Source organism: Loxodonta africana, chromosome X, assembly GCF_030014295.1.
Source record: "Loxodonta africana isolate mLoxAfr1 chromosome X, mLoxAfr1.hap2, whole genome shotgun sequence".
Lineage (NCBI taxonomy): Eukaryota > Metazoa > Chordata > Mammalia > Proboscidea > Elephantidae > Loxodonta > Loxodonta africana.
The window spans coordinates 21,106,284-21,126,130 of record NC_087369.1 but is presented as its reverse complement, the minus strand read 5'-3'; the positions used below and the strand labels follow the sequence as shown (position 1 = coordinate 21,126,130).

The window sequence follows — 19,847 nt, the reverse complement described above, 5'->3', positions numbered from 1 at the left end:
CCTTTCTGCAAGTGGCTGGTTTGAGGACAGCCGAGAGAGGGAGGGCACGAGCTATACAGCCAGCCAAAAGTGTTTTGAGAGTCTTCTTCAGTTGATCCTTTCTATTATTTGTTCTTTGTGTATCTGCCAGGGAGGTAGGTGCTCCCTATTCCCATTTCCTTCTCTCTTCTTCCAGACCAGTTCTTACTTGAACCTGACATGAGACTGGTAAGACAAAAGTGTCATATTTTGTGGTGGAGAAGGAGAGAGAAGCTGCTTTGCTGTGGTGTGTAAACAAAACAAGACTAAAGTAAAGAGCTTCCACTCGAAAGTGAAAGCGCTAGCCAGTGGCTGTGCCTCTGTCTCCTAAAGCCCCAGCCGTGCACCCCTCCACCGACCCCCACACACCCTCAGGAGCCCGTAGAGGTTTTTGGTTTGAGTGGTTTGTAATAATTGCTTTCCTTACTGCACACCTGTTGCACCCTTATTATACCACACTTGAGCAATGAAAAGCATAAAGGAAGTCAACTCATCCTGCTCCCAGAACGGAGAACTGCTAACCTGTTGCTGTAATCCTTAGTGGGTTACTATTATTATTATTTGTATATGTAAGATTATTTCTTCAAAAATGGGATCCCATAGCACCCAGTGTTTTGGAACTTGCTTCGCCTCCCCCACGTGCACCACTTTCTCCCCAATCACTACAATATTCTCTGTAACATCACATTTAATGGCCGCCTGGCCTTCTAACCTACAAATATATGGGAGTGTTTGTCTAGCCAGTGCATTATTATTGGAAATTTATGTTGTTTCCCATTCTTCATTGTAAACAACACCAAAGTGAATATCATTTTGGAAAAATCTTATGCTGCTCCAAAATGATTCACTTAGGTCAAATCATTCTGAATGTGGGCCAAAGGCGGTGCAAGCTTTGCTTTTGCCACAGGTTGCAAACTTGTCCTCCACAAAGGTGATGGAGTGTGCCTCTCCCAAGCAGTAGATACATACGCATCCTTATCCTTGCTGGGCACACTGCTGTATGGCCTAGTGACCCCTACCCCAAGGCACCGAAGAGTGAACCTTTTGCAGGTTTCCCAGGGACACTGTCTTTTCACCTCAGCCCTGATCCTACCTGAGGTGTCATCAGTTAGAAGCAGAATGCCACTGCCCTTGACCCTCTCCTCTCCTTCCTGCTGAGTCTGAAAGTGTGGTTTGGGTTGTCCTACTTTCCCTCTTGTATGAAGCAACCCTCACATGTATTGACATGTTTGGGGAGAAGGGCTTGAAAAAGTGGTTTCTTTTTTCACCTTTATATGGAGCTCTGTGTCAGCACCACCTCTGTCCCCTTTCCCTCTCCCCTCTTCACACCCCCCGACACTCCCCATCTATACACAGCCTATTTAATTGCTTCTTTTTTTTTTAGTACCTCCATATTTAGATTTTCAATCCGACCTCCTACATCTTCTCTATAAATCCGTCATCATTTTTGTTTTCCTTCGAAATTCTTCCTGACTTTTCAAGGTCAAAAGAACCTTGAGGTTTCCAGAATTAAACATAAAAAAAATTTTTTTTTTTTGAGAGGTTCACATTACTACCTCCTTGGAAACCCTGGTGGCTTAGTGGTTAAGAGCTATGGCTGCTAACCAAAAGGTCAGCAGTTCGAATCCACCAGGTGCTCCTTGGAATCCCTATGGGGCAGTTCTCCTCTGTTCTATAGGGTCGCTATGAGTTGGAATCGACTTGATGGCAACATGACCCCACCTTAAGGAATCCTGGTGGTGTGGTAGTTAAGCGCGTAGCTACTAATCAAAAGGTCAGCAATTCTAACCCACCAGCCACTCTGAGGGAGTAAGATGTGGTAGCCTGCTTCCACAAAGATTACAGCCTTGGAAACCCTGTGGGGCAGTTCTACTCTGTCCCTATAGGGTCATGAAGAGTTGGAATTGACTCAGTGGCAATGGGTTTGATTTGTTTGTTTGTTTGTTTTACCCCACCCTTGGCCCGTGCATCCTATGTCTGGTAGTTCCTGTGTATTTTGGGAAATGCAGTAAAGGCATCTTGTCTTCACATAAGTTTATTTGTTCTTTCACTCATTCAACAGGTATTTATTGACACTGTCTGCTATATGCCAGTCACCAACGCTACAACTGAGAGTGATATGTCCATAGCCCCTGCCTGTAGGAAGCTTGTAGCACAGTGACTTAAAGCTTGGAACTTTATATGAAGCAATTGTATTTGCAGACTTAAGACAACAGGATACATTTGTGCTTTGAAGAAATGTAATTACTATACTCTCCTCTCTTCATTCCCATCCATTCCCATATGGATGTGGACATTGAATTCATATTTACTCTTTTTGCAGCTTGCACCCGTAGGTTTTTGATGGCAAAATGGGATTAGTATACGTAAGCGTATTTCATAAAAGGCCACTGGGGGAAATGATTGAGGAAATGCACCAGTCATGATTCCCCAGCTGGTGGCCTCTCACCCTAGTTAGAGCTATTTACATTTATAGGATTCAAAGAGCAAGCTGTGATTGGCAGCTCATGAACCATAGGCTGTGTAAGAGGAAAGCGGCTTTTTGAATAGAATCTCAAAATGAAATGATGCAGGCCTTGCAAGGTGGTTAAGCAGTTAAGCCTAGATTAATAGGAAAGCTTGAGAGGGGAGGGTATTCTAGGTAATTGGATTTTCAGATTGAATGAAGATTAACAAACAAGACTTCTTAAATTTAAGATTTTGCTTAACAAATTCCCTAAAATGCATTAGGTTTCTGCCTTAGTAACAAAACAAACAGGATCGGTAGATGTGATGGTTTTCTACTGGCGCCGAGTGGTGATTCTAAACGAGACTCTCCTTCTACCGTAAGGGGTAGAAGGCATAGAGGTGAGGGTGAATATGAGCTCACCCAAAGATATCTCTGGAAGATTCGTTGTGTAAAAACAATCCTTGCTAAGTTGTATCATAGATACATTTACAACGACAACAACAAAAAAGAATAGCTTCCAAGGCTGCTTATATACAACCAAACACCTCGTGGGATTTGGTTCCTCGATTTGGAGGTTTAGGGTTATAGTTTCATGGGACATCCCAGTTAACTGGCCTAATAATGTGTTTAGTGCTTCTGTTCTACCTCCTAGTTGGTTGTGCAGTTCCTGGGGTCTTAAAAGCTTGCAAGCAGCCATTCAAGGCACAGCAATTGGTCTCTATTTGCCTGGAGCAACAGAGGAAGAAGGAGAGTCAGGAATAGAAGGCTATGGAATGTGTGGCTAATTGCCTCCATGAACAACTGCCTCCTTTTCCCTGAGACCAGAAGAACTAGATGGTGTCCACCTGCCATTAGTGAACATTTTGATTAAAGATTCCATTGAAAAATCCTGATCAAAAAGGGGAAAGTGCAGAACAGAATTTCAAATTCTCATGGACTCCAGACTTTCTGGAGCCGTGGAGGATGGATGAGCCCCTGAAACCATTGCCTTGGAATAATCTTTAAACCTTAAACCAAAAATATCCTCTGAAGTCTTCTTAAAACTAAGCAATAGTTTAGCTAACTAGTAAAAAAAAAAAAAAAGGTCTGCCTTGAGCATTATGCTCTTTTAATGCTCTATATGGGATCAAGTTGACAACAGTAACTCGAAAGATCAGATAGGAACCTTAGGGGGCAGTGAGTTTATGTTAATGAGAGAGGAACAGCTCAGAAAGGGAGGGGTGAGAATGGTCGCACAACTCGAAGAATGTAATCAGTGTCACCAAATGGTACACACAGAAACTGTTGAATTGGTATATATTTTGCTGTGTATATTCTCAACAACAACAAAAAAATAAATTTAGGAAAAAGAATCCTTGCTATGGGAACTCTTACTTTCATCTGTTTTGTCCTAAAATAGGAACATTCTAGTACAATAATCATTTCTGACTAGGTGAATTTCAGTGAGTTGTCTCACGTTCACCCAGCTTATTCGATCTTCACAGTGAGGCAGAGAGGGTAGTGATGTTACCCCACTATTCTACCAACAAGATGCCACTTTTTGAATATACCTCAGCAAATATAGACTCCAAAATGGATATTGATTGTCAGCAGTAATGAGGGCAGAGATTAGCAGCAGGTGCCAGGTGAGACATGAGCTTGCTGTGCTGGCAGGCAAACCTGTTTTCTCAGGCTCTGGACACTGGGCAGCAGGCCTGTTGATCCCTTTCCCCAGGAAACGGGTTCCCCTCAGACACGTCCTTTTAGGGCCTGTCAGTAGGCAGCAGATTTTGTGATCCCGAAGGGATGAAGTAGAGGACAGCTAGAGGCAGCCTCCTGTTGACCTGTCTGTCCTTCCCCACTGGACCATCAGCCCTGGGATGGCAGGACCCTGTATGACGTGCACCATTCAGTCTACAGTACCACACACAGTGCCTGGCACACAATAGCAGATCTTTATAGAAAGGAAGGAGGGAGGGAGGGAGCAGGCAAGGATGGATGATGAAATGGGTGAATTAATTGATGGGCATCGGTGGAAAAAGAGTCCAGGGAGCAGTGGAAAGATTCCTGGTTTAGGAAACCGTAGCTCTTAGTCCCAGTTCTACCACTAATGAGCTGCGCGACTGTCTCCAGTAAACAGATATCCACACACTTTCTGCCTCCTGGGGTTATACTGAGGAAACAAAATAGAAGCATCGAGAAGTGCTTTGAAAAGTGTACAGCATTATACTAAGGAAAGCTCCGTCAGCTAAGGTGTAATTCTGACCGCATTTTCTTTTGGCCTTATCCAGTCGTCCCTCTCAAGCCCTGATATATTTGACTCTCCAAGTCCAGAAGAAGAGAAAGAGGAACACGTTTCACTTGCGCACAGAGGAGCAGACGCGTCAAAGAAAACGTCAAAGACTGTTACCATATCCCAAGTGAGTGACCAGCCCAGCTAGGTGTCCTGACAGCAAAGGAAGCCCTGCCTTTCCATGCAGGCTTTAAAGACAGGCTTTGAAGAAATGTCGTTACTATAGCCTTTCCTCTTCCCTTCATTCCCATCCGTTCCCATGTAGATGTGTACATTGTAAACCAAACTAGGATGGGCAGAAAGTGCAGGCATTTGTCATTCTTTAGTGACAGTCATGAGTTTAGTCATCAAAATCCTTGAGGCATGTTACAGAGCCTCCACAGCTGGCAGGATCCCTGAGATACAGGTTCAGTTATTTATTTCCCATGTTATTTTCTCCTCTGGCTCAGCTTCCGCTCCATACTGTCAAACACACATACACAAATGCCCGTACACACACAAGCACGCCACCACCACCGCCACCGCCACCGCCTCCTTCACCAACAGCCAAAATAACTTTAAAAGCCTACAGGTGCCTAGAAAGAATATATTAAACAATGTGCCCTCTGCCCGCAGAGCTGGACTTTTATGTTCAAAGCTGGTAGTGTCAGAAATTATAGTGGGCAATTGGTAAATGCAAATAACAAATGGGGTCTCTTAAAGGAGCTGATTTGGATTTGTCGTTCAGGGTACATTTCTAGTCTGAAAGCATTTTAATTTCCCTGCATACCCAGGGAATGGCATAGCTATTTTGTTATTGATTTGTGAGAAACAAAGAAAACATTGGTTAGCTACTGTGTGTGGCTTCAGAGGTGCACCCTGTACAAGTTCTCTTCTTCCTATGAGTATGAACCAAGATTTTAAAATTCCATTTTCTCGTATTAACAGAACCCAGTCAATTGGAATTATTTTCTATAAGTATTAGCAATGTCTTTTTCTGTCTAAAAACAGAAAACCAGAGCCATTTTTTAAGACATTTGAAGCAGGACTTAAAAAAGAAATCAAAGATTATGTGGGGTTTTCCTTCTCAAAGATTTAAGAATTTACAGGTATGGATTTTCTTGATCAATTGTAATTTTTCACACAACTGAATTCTTCCATTATCAAAGGATTCCATTTGTAGAAATTTGGTTTCGACTAGTGCTTTCTGGTGACTCCAGAGAAGTACCTACAGTTGTGTTCTCTGAGGTCCCTGGGGTGTGTCTATAGTGACACCTACTGGTGGACAGCAGTTTGTCACAGTTCTGGTTTCCACAATTCTATCCTATTCGTGGAAACCCTGGTGGCGTAGTGGTTAAGTGCTACAGCTGCTAACCAAAGGGTCGGCAGTTCTAATCTGCCAGGCGCTCCTTGGAGACTCTTATGGGGCAGTTCTACTCTGTCCTACAGGGTCGCTATGAGTCGGAATCGACTCAATGGCACCAGTTTTGGTTTTGGTTTTATCCTATTAGTGCTGATGGCGCCAGTGGTTAAACGTTTGGCTGCTAACCAAAAGGTCAGCAGTTTGAATCCACCAGCCACTCCTTTGAAGCTCTATGGGCCAGTTCTACTCTGTCCCATAGGGTCGCTATGAGTCGCAGTTGCCACAACGGCAGCGGGTTTGGTTTTTTGGTTATCCTATTAGTGGAACCCTGGTGGCGCTGTGGTTAGGCTTTCGGCTGCTCACCAAAAGATTGGCATTTCAAATCCACCAGCCACTCCTTGGAAACCTTATGGGGCAGTTCTACTCTGTACTGTAAGGTCAGTTTGAGTCAGTATCAGCTCATTGGCAATGGGTTTGGTTTGGTTGGTATCCTGTTAGTGTATTTCATGTCCCCAGAGTTGTCCTATCATGCTCTTCTTTGTATCTGGAAATTGCACTTGAGCTAATTTGCTCAGGGCCTGTGGTGGCCTATACTCTTTGAGGCTTATAAAAGCTGCACAGGCCCAGGAGAGTGAGTCCTGTAGGAAACATTAAGAGAATCGTTAATTCGAGAAGTGCCCGGAATTATATTAGTGTAAGGGAATCATGTTTGGTAAAGTACAGGGTCAACAAAAAAGAGGAAGACCTTCAACAAGATGGATGACAGTGTCTGCAATGATGGGCTCAAACATAGCAAAGATTGTGGGCATGGTGCAGGACCGGGCAGTGTTGTGTCCTGTTGTACATAGGGTTGCTGTGAGTCAGAATCGACTCGATGGCACCTAACAACAACAACAACAAGGGAATTGGTGGGTTGGCAGGTACACAAGGATGCTGGGTGGGAAATGGGAAAAGCAGGACCCCAAGAGTAGGAAATAAGCAAAGAAAATAGGAACAGGGAGTGTATCGCCAGATACCAGCAGCCACAGTCACAGTGGGCGAAAGGAGTCTGGCTGATGGAGGAAGGGACTGAACCCCCTTTGTTCTGCTGATGCTTAGCTGTGAGACTTGGAGGGTTACTCAGCCACTTCTCTAAGCCTCAGTTTCCTGCTCAGTAAAATGTGTGGGCCCGTTGATCCTCATTTGAATTGTCTAGCCCATGATGTCAGGCCTGTGACCAGGATCCCCCAATGTCAATGTCAGTTCCTCTTCCCTTGTACTCTAACTCCTACTAACGTGGAGGCACCGCATGGCTAGATTGCAGAGAGCGCTTCCCTCAATGGTAACTTGGCAGAGAAAAAGCAGGCAGCAGGCAGGCAAGCAGAGAGGCTGGGAACGATAGCCCATCTGCCTTTACTCCCTCTGCCCGGCCTCTCCCTCTAGCATAGCCCAAGTCTGCTCTCCCTCCTCACCACGCCAGCCCAGCCCCTTCTTGGCTCCTGCCCTGGGGTGGTGGCCAGGCGTCACCACCAGCCTCAACTTCCTGTCACTCACATGGAGACAAGACAGGACAGAAGGCAAAAATCTACCCGCCGATCCTAGCTCACTGCTTTCCCTCCTCCCCTCTTGTCTGCCAACTCCCCTTCCACCTCCTCCCCTGGGCCCACCAGGTGCCTCTCTTCCCTCCTGCCCCTGGCCCTGTGACCCTTCCCTCTGCCTGTGCCCTCCTGGCTGCCTCAGAATAGTCTTCCATCAGTCGTCCCCTTCTTGTCCCCTTGGTCTTCAGCCTGGCCCTGTTGGCTCTTTCTCTGAGCATATCATCTTTGAAAGCAAACTAAGGCCCTCCTTGATTCTGTCCGCTCCTGAGGCTTCTGCATGGGCACCCTCTCTCTCTCCTCCCTTCCTTAGCTGAGTTTCTAGAAAGAGAGCTCTAAACTTGCAGGCTGCACCCCTCACCTCCCATCAGGCACCAGCCTGCCATCATCAGGTATCTGTCCTCATTGCTCCACCAAATGGGCTCCCCCAGTTTTACCCATAGCACCTTTGACCCACTTATTCAACCACTTTTTCTTTCTGGGGACTTCTCCAGGAGGCTCCGGTAACTCAGAACCCCCTTCTGGTCTTGCTTCTACCTCTCTCGCCACTCTTTCCCCACCACTTAAACTTGGAGATTCCCAGAACCCCATCATTGGGCCTCTTCTTTGCTTCTGTATTTTCCATCCCCCTGGCTTCCACCTCTTCTGGCGATTTCCGCACCCGGTATCTGAAACAGTGCCCAGCACTGTGGTGGATGAGCCTGCCACCCACACCTCAAAGCTGTCTTCTCTCCATCCCCTTGGCCACTGCCTAGGTCTAGCCCTCACCATTTCTGTCTTCCATTGTTCAAGAGTCTCCCAGCAGGTGTCCTTGCCAACTGCAAGGCCCTTCTACAGCCAGAGTCATCTAGCTTGACACACAATCTTTTTAACCTGTCAACAAGCCCTTTCTACCACCCACCCCACCTCTCTTCTGCCCCTCTTACATTCCAGCCCTGCTAATCCGCCTTCTTCCAGAAATGCAGTTTGTTCTCCGGTCTCTAGACCTTTGCCTCTAGCGTCCCTCCTTCCTAGAATGTCCTTCTCCAACCAACCTTCCTTTCTACTGGCCATCTCCTAGTCCTCCTCCAGGACGGAGCTGTCGGCTCCTCCTCCGGGTGGCTGGCCCCTCTCCTGCATTTCCATGGCCCGCTCTGCCTGCCTCCCTTCTCTGGTGTGGGTTTTCTCACTCCTCTGCAGTGTAATGTCTGTCTGCCTGCCTGCCTCCCTGCCTGCACTTTGCTGGGTTCTGAGCTGCTCGAGTGCCAGGAGAGTGTCTTGCTCACTTCTGAGTTTGGGGAGTCTGACATGTAGCTAGGCTCTGTGCATGTACACTGAACCAGTTAATAACTACCTATCCAAAAAGGCGGTTAAACATAAAATACATGGAAGAAGGCACTTGAAGGGGGGCTGCCTGCACCAAGCGGCCCTTTGTGGCTGTGGAGGAAGTAGAGAGTGGTGGGAACTGTGGAGAGCAGTGGGGAGGGCTTGCTCCCCAGGACAGGGGGCACAGCACATGCCTTCCTGGCTCTGACCCTCTCTCCTCCCTCGTCACAGGTGTCGGACAACAAAGCTTCCCTGCCGCCCAAGCCGGGGGCCATGTCTGCAAGCGGTGGGCCAGCCCCATTGTCCGCGGCAGCACCCTCCCCCCTCTCGTCCTCTTTGGGAACAGCTGGACACAGAGCCAACTCCCCGTCTCTGTTTGGCACGGAAGGAAAACCAAAGATGGAGCCTGCGGCCAGCAGCCAGGCAGCCGTGGAGGAGCTGAGGACGCAGGTCCGTGAGCTGAGGAGCATCATTGAGACCATGAAGGACCAGCAGAAGTAAGTGCAGGGACCCTTTTTCCTGCCCTGGGCTGCTCCTGTGGCCCAGGGCCTCCCTGTGGTGGAGGGCTAGGATGGACAGAGAGGTTGCACTGAGCACAGCTCCGTGGTGTTTACACTGGACCTACTGCAGGCAGGAAGGGCGTGTGCAGGGGCGAGGCCATCCTGGGCCTGATGCTCTCAGCAGGGTGCTCAAAGGAAAATCCCTTGTAGCACCCATGAAACAATGTTCACATGCGCCGTTTCTCAATACGTTCAAGAGCCAGTTTTCCCACCAGTATCAGCAAAATTGCAGTTGCTTCAGTTAGCTGCCAGGTGAACTAATTGGCTTGCATTTAGGGGCCATATTGCGTGAAAAAGGCGTGGGGCATCTTTAAACCTGAGACTTTACACTCGGCAAGATGTTCTCACCATGAAGCTGGGAGGGAGTTTCTCTGTTCATGCCTACACACGCGCTCTCCCCCAAGAGAGGTGGGGAGAAAGACCTATAAACAAAAACATATACCATAATCGATGTCTCACAGAATGCCTTGTGCGATGACGACACTGGTAAAAGAAATCAGAAGCATGGCGGCCCTAATCTTAGGTAAACTAAGGTGCACAGAGTTTGGGGCTCAGTTAGCTCACTCTTGAGGGAATCAGGAGACACCTTAAGGAGGTGTTTCCTGAGGAGGATTTTGAAAGATGAACTAGAACTGCCAAGTGGCCCACCAGATGGAGAGGACAGCAAGGGCAGATTCAGGGCTGTGTGGGACAGCTGTGAATCATGAGGTGGCCAGGGGCGGCAGCAGGAACTGGCACTGGGCAGAAGCAGTACCCTGCCTCCACCCCACGGGTCTGGGGGGCCCTGAAGTGTTTCATGGTCAGATACTTTGGGGAATAACTGGGTTAAACAAAGTTCGTTTCTTCTCAGAAGGACTGCTCAGAGCCTTCACTGTATATCAGGAGGATGGAGGGAAGTTGAGTACGCAGTGTTTCTCAAACGTGCTTAATCGCAGAACCCTTTTTTCTACAGCATCTGAGTTCTGGTGCTCCATGGAATGTAGTTTGAGGAATGTGGCTCTAAGCAGTTCTGTTCCACTCAGGCTGGGAAGTGTTATATGAAACCGAGGCCTCTTGGACTTACCCCTACCTAGGAGGGATTTGTCAGATAATATCCAGAACCAGCAGGATGATACTAGAGAGGGCCACCCGGAGCCAGCCAGGTTGCCCCTAACTTACATCTTGTTAAAGTCCACAGCTCCATTCTGGCTCTGGGTATTACAGGTTTGGGTACCCAACGGCCCCATCCATGTCCACATGACACATGTCCCTTGCCAGGACATTGACCCCACAGCCCCACAACATCCCAAGACAGTGGTTCTCAGACTTCCAAACAGAGCAGCCCGTTCAGAAGTCAGGTTCTGGGTCTCCGAGAGTCAGATCCAGGAGGGCTGAGGCAGGGCTTAGAACTCTGCATTTTAACACCAAGCTCTTCACATGAGGCTGATGCATGTGGCACAGGAACAAACTTTAAGAAACCCACCTCTAGGGCAACACCAGAGGTAAGTTAATTCAGGAGTGAGGCGGGCACCATTCTGGGAAATGTCAGAGACGCTCAAGCCATGGGAGAGACAGTGCCTGCCCTCAGCGAAGTCACAATCTGAATGGCATACAGAAGAGAAGACAGCCAACAGAAAGTTGGCAAAGATGGTCGGGGGAGCAGGGCCCTCAGAAATGGGGGCACTGAGGCCCAGAAACGACCTCACAGTGTCTTGGAGGCAAAGTAGGGGCTCCTATGCAGGCCTCCCGACCTCCAGTTCAGAGCGCCACCCACTCGGCCAAACTGCATTCCTAGTCAAAATTTCTTTATGCTGGAGGGAACATGACTCTGGGTCAGTGAGAGAAAGCGTCGAGGGCAGTGGGGACATGCAGCCTCCACCTCATATGTCCTACCTGAAGAAAACAGTGGCCACCAGCAAGTCTCCCGCTCACAGAGTGCCAGCCACCACTTGTGTGGGCTTTCTTCCCAGGCTGCCAGGCTTCCAGAGGGGTTGGGGTTAAGCAGCCCTGGAACCTTACTCCATCTTGGGCTGCTTGGGCCAGGCCGCCAGCATGTTGCCAGCTGCCCAAGGCATGTCTCTGTCTTCGGAGGATCCAAGTCCAGGTCAGCCCTCACCACAGGGCTGAGCCATGGAGCAGGTTGGCAAGTGGTTAAGAACACAAGTTCCGCCAGATGGGTGGGGTTCCAGTCTCAGCCTGGCTTCTCATGAGCCATGTGACCTTGGGCCAGTCACTGAAGCCCTCCCCATCTCCATTTTCTCATCTGTAACCCTGAGATAAGGAGCCCTGGTGGCATAGTGCTTAAGTGCTTGGCCGCTAACCAGAAGGTCAGCAGTTCAAACCCACCAGCCACTCAGCAGGTAAAAGACGTGGCAGTCTGCGTTCTTAAAGATTTACAGCCTTGGAAACCTTACAGGGCATTTCTGCCCTGCCTATAGGGTTGCTGTGAGTCAGAATTGACTCAATGGCAATGAGTTTAGTTTTTGTTGTTGTTTAACCCTGAGATAATGCCCCTCCTGGGGTTCTTAGGCGCGCTCAACAAGTCCCTACTCATAAAGCCTGAGGACACTGTGTGGCCCCTAGTTCTCGCTTGCCACATGGTTAGCTATTATTAAGACTACCTACCCAGCCCAGGGGGCTCCTGCCACAGCCGCCTGAGCTGCTTGTCCTTTCTGGAAATTCTTCATTGCTGCTGGATTTTCTTCCTCCTCTCCCTGCCTTACCCTCCTCACGCCCCACCACATCTCTCTCACCGTCCTCCCATCTTGCCCTGCGGTCCCCCTTCTTTTTCCCACTCCCAGCTGCTCCCAGCCCTCGGGCCTTGAGCCTGCTTTTGTAGATTCTAGAACACCATCCCCAATCCCACTGGTTGTACAAAAGGGCTGGCTTGTCTGACAGATCACCGGAATCTCTGGGGTTGAGGAGGGGACTTGACCCCCTCAGCAAGTGGTGTCAAGGAGCTCTTCAGCTTCATCTGCCTCTAAATCTTACAGTGATTTCTGTTCCCAAGTTCTGGTAGAACTTTACTCTCTTGCGTATTGACAGCTCTGGGGCTTTTGTAAGCGCCTCGTGCAGATTGTCAACGCAGTGATGAGACCCACGTCAGTCCCTTCACGCAGGAATGGAATCTCCAAATGCACAAAGGCCTGCACCTTTGACACATCTGGGTGCAGACTCTTGGCTCTAACACTAATCAGCCATCCACCTGAAGCAAATGATTTAGCCTCCCTGACCCCGGGTGCCTCCTGTGGAAAGTGGGAGTAACTAGGGCTTTTCTGCCATGTGCAGGGTGGTTGTCAACACTGTCAACGATGAATGAAAAGAACATGACCAGGCCTGGCCCAAGTCAGGACTCATGCTTGTAGGCTGCTGTTGTTAGTGTCATTATTGCCCACTTCCTGGTGCCCTGTGGGCATGACCTGAGGCCAGAGAGCCCAAAGATCTGCTAGTTCCACACACCCTGATGATGCCCCCAGGGCCAATGGGAAAGAGCAGTGCTCATTCCCAAGGCAGTGCGTTGCCTGGGCCGGAGCCACTGTTTCCCTGCAGCTCTGAGTCCTGAGGGCCTGGCTGACCTCACCATGCTATGGCCTTCCTGCTTCCCTTCGCCCACTAGTGGGCAAACAGGACCATCATTGGCTCAGAGGGACCTGAACCCAAGGCTTCAGCCCTTTTGACCCCAGTGTCTAATCCTCTGAGAGGTGACTGGAATTTGCACATGTAAAATGGCCTGAGCCTACCTCTGAGCTCAGAACCACTGGTGCTGCCACCACCCCCATCCCCACTATGAAGCCTGCACATAGTTGGCCAGGGTCATCCTGCCCCAACCAGCGTCTTCAGTCAACACCTCTTGGTTGCCCCTCCTCCAAGGCCTTTCCCAGCCTTCCCCAGCCTAGGGCCATTGGGCCCCCACCAGGCTCCCACTTTAGCTCTTGGTGTCAGTTTCAGCCTTCACCTCAAGTCTGCACAGCCTCCCTTCCCTCCCCCAGTGTACTGGCTTTCCCCTCCCTGCTTCTGCCCTGGCTCTTCTCCATCACTTTCCCCATCTTCCTTCCTCTTCGTGGACTTCCATCCATTTTTGGTGTTCAAAACTTAGTGACTTCCTTCGCTCCCCCCAGCTGGATGACTCGGGGCTTTGCATGCTGTGGTTTCCCTGGGGCCATGAGGTTTGCTCAGGAACTCATCTTCTGCTTCTTTTCTACACCCTAAGTGGTGCCCACTGAGATCTTGGGCGTCATGTGTGCTTGACTAAATGCAGCAGTCTCAACTTAGTCACATCGATAACCCGACGTGTCGACAGCAGTGCCAGGGCGCTGTGCCAAGCATAGGGAGCGTCACGGTGCTCATCGGAGCGAGTGAGTGGCCTATAACATCTGCCTTGTTTACTGTGCTGCTTCTGCAGGCTTGGCTTCTTGGTTTTCAAAAAATCTGCATGTAAAGCGGAGTGTTTAATACCTTAAAATGGAGAACACCTCTCTGACAATGTTTGAATGATTGAAGTGTCCGAAGTATAGCACCCTCAGATGGTGAAATGATTGGGTTTTTGCCGCTTTGTCGTCTATTGTTGGGAAGGGCATTGGACTGTGTACCCTAACTCCTGTCCACTGCCTCTACTACGTGGTTGTCAGACATCGTTACTTCAGTTAATTTACCTCCAAGTTTTAGGGTATTACTATTTGTAGGATTTTGCGAGAATCAGTGAAAACATACCAGTAGCCTTTTCTTAATTTAAAACTGTGAAAATAAAGGAAACGAAATTTATTATGTAAGTACATTTAAGGACCAGTGATTCTGAAACGGGTAGTGAAAGGGAAGACAGCAGAACACGAGCCTGGACACCTGGAGTCTAGTCACTGGGCAAGCCATACCGCCTCTCTGGGCCTCAGTTTCCCCATCTAAATGAGAAGGCTCGAACTAAGGAGTCTCAAAGGCCAGTTCCATACCTAGCATTTTATGGCAACATGTTTTGGGAGCCAAGAAATAATGGCAAGCCTTTCTTCCGGCAACAAATTTTAAGCAACAAGAATACAAAAATTAAATAATGTTTTGTCCACTTCTTTGTAAAAGGGTCAGATTTATTTTGCGGTGTTAATGAAAGATTTGTTATCTCTCATGGGGGAAGTCTGGGCTTCTGTTTAATTTCATTGCCGTTTGTTTTTCAGACGAGAGATTAAGCAGTTACTGTCAGAGTTGGATGAAGAGAAGAAAATCCGGCTTCGGTTGCAGGTGGGTCCCCCAGAGTCCTGCTGCCCTTGAGGCCTAGCGGTTCATTTGGGGGTGGGAGCAGCGTCAGGGCTTTTATTTGAAGATAATTGATTGTTATTTCTCTGCAGATTTAGACACGCTCCCTGTGACAATTTTCTTAGAATTGTGTAGGCTCACTTCACATCCTTTCTGGGATCCAGGAAATCTTGGGAAAGGGAGACATGAGTAAACTTGCCCTCAGTTGGGCTTCTCATTTAGGATTTATCTTAAACATCTGCTCTGTGGAAAGTTTTGCCAGTTTCCAGGAGGCATCATTATAGTAACTGCTAGAAGACATGGCACTGGGGAGGCCCTGTGACCAGCTGGCTTCTGCCGTGTGGTCATTGGGACCCCAGGGACCACAGCTGTCCACACTTGCTCTTCAGTTCTTTATTTCTCCCTGATGGCATGTCAGTCCTGCCAGGACATCAAAGCTCTGTTCCCTTCTAGTCTCTGATGCGACTCTGTTTACCAAATGGCAGTGTGTGCAGGAGTTCAGCTTTAATGCACTTGGAGCCCTCGGGGGTGAGTGGGAGCCATGCTGCTTAAGAAAAGGATGGCACCTGCTCGTCATCACTTCGGGGACACTGACAGACACCCCAGGCCCAGCCCAACACTGCCAGATGGTCTGGCAGTTCCTCTGGCCAGGCAGCTGGACTCATTGCTGCTTTTGACCAACTTTGGGTATTGGTAGCCTGAGAGTGAAAATAGCCACAGTTTCCTGGTGCATCGAGTCCGTGTGCCTATTCCTTAGGCATGGGCCATGTCTAGTATCTTAGTCAACTCTTCATCCAGACACCACTTCGCCTGTAGAATTGTCAGGTTGATTTCTTTTAACATACCCAGGTTGATCATCTTCCAGCGTATAGAAAACCCGCCAACTCCATGTGACTGTGTGGTTCTGTTTTCCTTTATAGATGGAAGTTAACGACATAAAGAAAGCTCTTCAATCAAAATGAATACTTGATCAATGAAATGTTGCATTTTTCATCCTGAGTCAGAGACTCAAATTTTCCGCCCCAGCCAAAATAACCTTGTGCCAAAAGATGAAAGGTTTGCCTCCATATATCCCTGTGTGAAAGATTAGCACAAAAGTCTTGATAGCACAACACAAATTCCATCCAAGAGGAGAATCTATCCCATGGTGTAGCCCTGGGTCTGGCACTTCGACAGAGCAAATTGTGCTAAAGGCTTTTCTACCTTGAGATCTCAACGCGAAATGAAAACTCAGGCAGTTTAGTCCATAGTGGTACTATTTTGATGATATTTTCCATGAATAAAATGTAATTTCCGGTTCTTCGTTTACAAGCTTTATAATTTTTTGATTTTTTTAATCGTGTTTTGTCCCAGACCCCTCCAGTGTTTGTACTACACATAAGTCAGGAGTGAGAATCCCCTTCTTTTGCTTCAGGCCGCAAGCTGCCTCGCTTTGTTTTCCCCTTTAGGATTGTATTACGTATGCAATTTTAGGTCCATCCCATCCCTTCCTGCTGCCAACAAAGTCCACCACCCTCAGATCAATTTTAGCTTCTCTGTGTTGGTATATTTACAAAAAGAGAAAGAGAAAATCTGGTGTTTGCAATGATCTGTGCCTTCTTTTTACCACCCTCTGGATTGGAGCTTTTGTGATGCAGCTACCATGATCCAAAAAAAAAAAAAAAAAGTTTACTTAGCCACTTGTTAAAGTCCACTAGAGGCCACTGTCTTCAAAGCTTCCCTCACCATCGCCAAAGGTCCGAAGAGGAGACAGCTGTGAAATTGGGAGTGCTAGGTGGTACCAGCTGTGACTTTGAAGTTTCTCCTGGGTTTTGGTTGTTCATGAAACTAGAATGTCACCCCTGCTTGATTTTTCACCTGCCAAGTCAAACCCTTGCCTCCTGTCCTTTGCACCTTTTGCGTGAACAGAATATGCATTATTAAAGCAAAAATAAATAAAGTAAAATGCAAATGAACACCAGGGGGGAAAGTTGTGTTATTTCCTGCACTAGGTTATCTGTGTGTGTCATCCTTTAAACTGGAGCCACAGAATGTCCTTTGCCTTGCTTTTGTAACCCCTTCCTCAGGTCAAAGAGAATGGGGGGAGGGTCGTGTTGATGCCTAGCCCTTGGCTGTTATTTGCATTTATGGAATTGCTTTCTCCTTCCCAAGGAACTACATGTTTGTTTGTCCGCTTTATCTTTGTAGCAAATGAACAGCTCAGCCTTAGGCTATGTTATTGTTTGCTCAAACTTAGCCAAAAATAAGGGGCATACTGTATTGCAAGATTGTTGGGGACTGGGGGTATCCCTTAGTGGCCCCCAAAGATGTTTTTCTGTGTTTCTAGAAAGCTGTTTCATCTATTTCCTGAGTTTTATAGTGAAACTACTAAACATCAATAAATTTACACAACTGCAAAGAATAGGAATTGGTTAACACAGAAGGAATGATGCAAAAAAAAAGGTCACCCCATGTTATTGATCACTGAAAGAGTTACCAATCGGTGTCTCTTTCTCTTTCTCCCTCCCTTCCCCCACCTTCCTCTTACCTACTACATCTGCCTACTACACATCCACCCTACTACGAATGCGCATGCCCGCTGGAGGCTGTTGCTTCCCTCTGAGGGTTTGCAGAGCCCTACCAGACCACCCCGGTCTTCCTGGGCTGAGACACTTAAGGGAAGGGAATGTATAAAGAAAGCAACCTCACACCCTCAGATCCCAGGCCTGGCTAGACTACCTTTTTCAGCAGCCTTGGTCTCATTGGGCTTGGGGCCAAGAATGCCAAGTTTCGTAGGTCACTGTCAAACATTCCCTTGCCCTTGACCATTTCAAGTATTTTTACGTTAAACGTAAAGCCTTCAGAGATTTCCCACCACCTCACAGAGGAATGCAGATTGGAGTCTTTGACGTTTGGATTTTGCATTCACTGGTCATGAAAATCTCTAATGATACGGTTTTGTATAATGTGTATACTGAGTAGGATTGTTAATAGGTTGAGGGGTTGGAGAGCCATTGTTGGGCACTGGCAACATGCAACATAGAGGGCTGGTGTCATCCCCTCTCAGCAACCATTGGCTTCCTTTGTACATGGAGGGAGGGAGAAGCCATTCTAGAAGGAGGAGTTGGTGTATCCAGCTTCATTACTGCCTCCGAGGCTAACCGGCAAGAGGATTACGCATCTTGGAACTGGGCGAGCCACCTGGACAGCCTCCATCTTTACTCTTTACTTTGCAAAAGGGACCCATCAAGAATATCGAAAAGCTTGGAAGTATCACTTTTAAAACAAATCTTTTGCGTTCAGCATGGACTCTTATCAGGCATCTCTTGGAGATTATTTTTTTGCTTCATTTTCTAAAGTTGTATTTAGAAAAGTCTTAAGTATTGTGCTTTGTAAAGAGGATGATTAAAATGAAATTTTGTGAAAATATTTTCGCTCAAAGTTGTCATGGTCCAAGAGGAATGATTTCTTGGAATACAAACCATTTTTCTCCATTTTACACAAGTTGATTTACAGAAGTGTCTTCAGGAGACACGAAATATAATAGTGCCCTTCTCACCCATCTTTCCCACGTGAGCAGAAATAATCCATTAAAAGCCGTGGACGGATGTGAATTCCATTTTTTAAATTGTTCAACTTTATATTCATATTTCAGCAGAAAGTGCTAGTTAGGTATAAAATTTTTCACATAAAAATCATTAAATTATCACTATTTGAATAATTGTGTAAAGTCATCTTTATTCATGCATAGCCCTATAGGAAACATACCAAGTACATGTTTTGTTTTCTCCCATAAAGACAGTCTGTATCTGTCATCCGTGAGTGTCTTGGTTGCTAATGGTGAGGTTTTATTTCCTTTCATAACCAGCTCCTTTGTGGGAAAACCACATGGTATATAATTTATTGCTCATAGTTGCCAGGGTCTATGTAAAAATAATCCCCAGGTTCTACAACGTCCTTTGCATTGTAACCTGAGGTCATCATTGTCCCCTTTTTGTATTAGATTAGGTTTTAGCCCTCTAGTTATTTTAGTACAAATTAATGTCAAGATGTTTTAGCACCAAGAGTGCTTGGTGAAAAGCTTTTCTCTTTGGTTTTGTACAAATAAGAACTGTAACAAAGCAATGCCCATGTGGGTGACGGGTGTTCAGCATGGCTGATTGGAGTGTCCCACAGAGGGAGGGCTTGAAGTTTAGGACTAAAGCCCAGGGAAGAAGAAGGTGTTGTGGCCTGTTCCCAGAATTAGTTCTAATGAAGAAACAAGATGGCCAAGGCCAAGAAGATTCTTTCCCAGCCAGAAATTAATGTTTGTCAATGATGTAAGGAAAGAGAAAGGGGTCACGTCTCTTAAGGGGGTGAACCTTTCATGCCTTTCCTAGTTCTGCCCCAAAGGTCACCAAAGCTTGGTTCCCAACACATGGAGCAGAACGTGGCCCCTGAAGCCAAAAAGAATCCATGAAGTAGATGCAGGTCCCAGAGGTGGTTTTATTTCATGCCTTTTTAATTGGCCCAGATAACTGTGTGTGTTTCTCATGCTTGAGAATTTGGAATTCACAGTAAGATGGGCAATTCCTTTTTCTTAGTGGAGCAACAGGTGATACTTCAATCAAACAATAGAGCAAGGTGGTCCATTACATTGTATCTGGAATTTTCTGAGGAAAAGTAGGAAGAGAAAAAAAACTGGCCGATGAAGAGCTGAGTTCCCAGAGAACCAGCTTCACAGAACTATTCTCTTTCAATGGCTGTTGTTGCTAGGTGCCGTTGAGAAGATTTAGACTCATACAACCCCATGTGACTGAGTCAAACTGCCCCAGAGGGTTTTTTCTACGTTGTAATCTTTATGGGAGCAGATTCCCAGGTCTTTCTCCAGAAGATCCACTGGGTGGGTTTGAACCACCAATGTTTCGGTTAGCAGCTGAGCCCTTAACCATTGTGCCACCAGGGCTCTTTAAATGGCAACAGGTTTAATTAAATTAGGCTGATACAATAATGTCAGTTAAGTCTTTTTTTTAAATAATTTTTATTGTGCTTTAAGTGAAAGCTTACAAATCAAGTCAGTCTCTCACACAAAAACCCATATACTCCCAATTACTCTCTCCCTAATGAGACAGCCCGCTCTCTCCCTCCA

The 19,847-nt window shown here is 47.1% G+C and overlaps 1 protein-coding gene across 7 annotated transcripts in view; it reads left to right on the top strand.

Moving 5' to 3' along the window:
- The window catches only part of SH3KBP1 (SH3 domain containing kinase binding protein 1), a 383,658-nt gene extending 366,963 nt beyond the window's left edge, over positions 1–16,695 (top strand). For all 7 annotated transcript variants that reach the window (XM_064278074.1, XM_064278072.1, XM_064278078.1 and 4 more), the window contains 4 exons: positions 4,738–4,866; positions 9,192–9,457; positions 14,662–14,725; positions 15,661–16,695. In XM_064278074.1, the coding sequence (XP_064134144.1) occupies positions 4,738–4,866; positions 9,192–9,457; positions 14,662–14,725; positions 15,661–15,702 (501 nt within the window). In that variant the 3' untranslated portion in view covers positions 15,703–16,695. The remainder of the gene's footprint in view (positions 1–4,737; positions 4,867–9,191; positions 9,458–14,661; positions 14,726–15,660) is intronic.
- Positions 16,696–19,847: the final 3,152 nt, after the last annotated feature.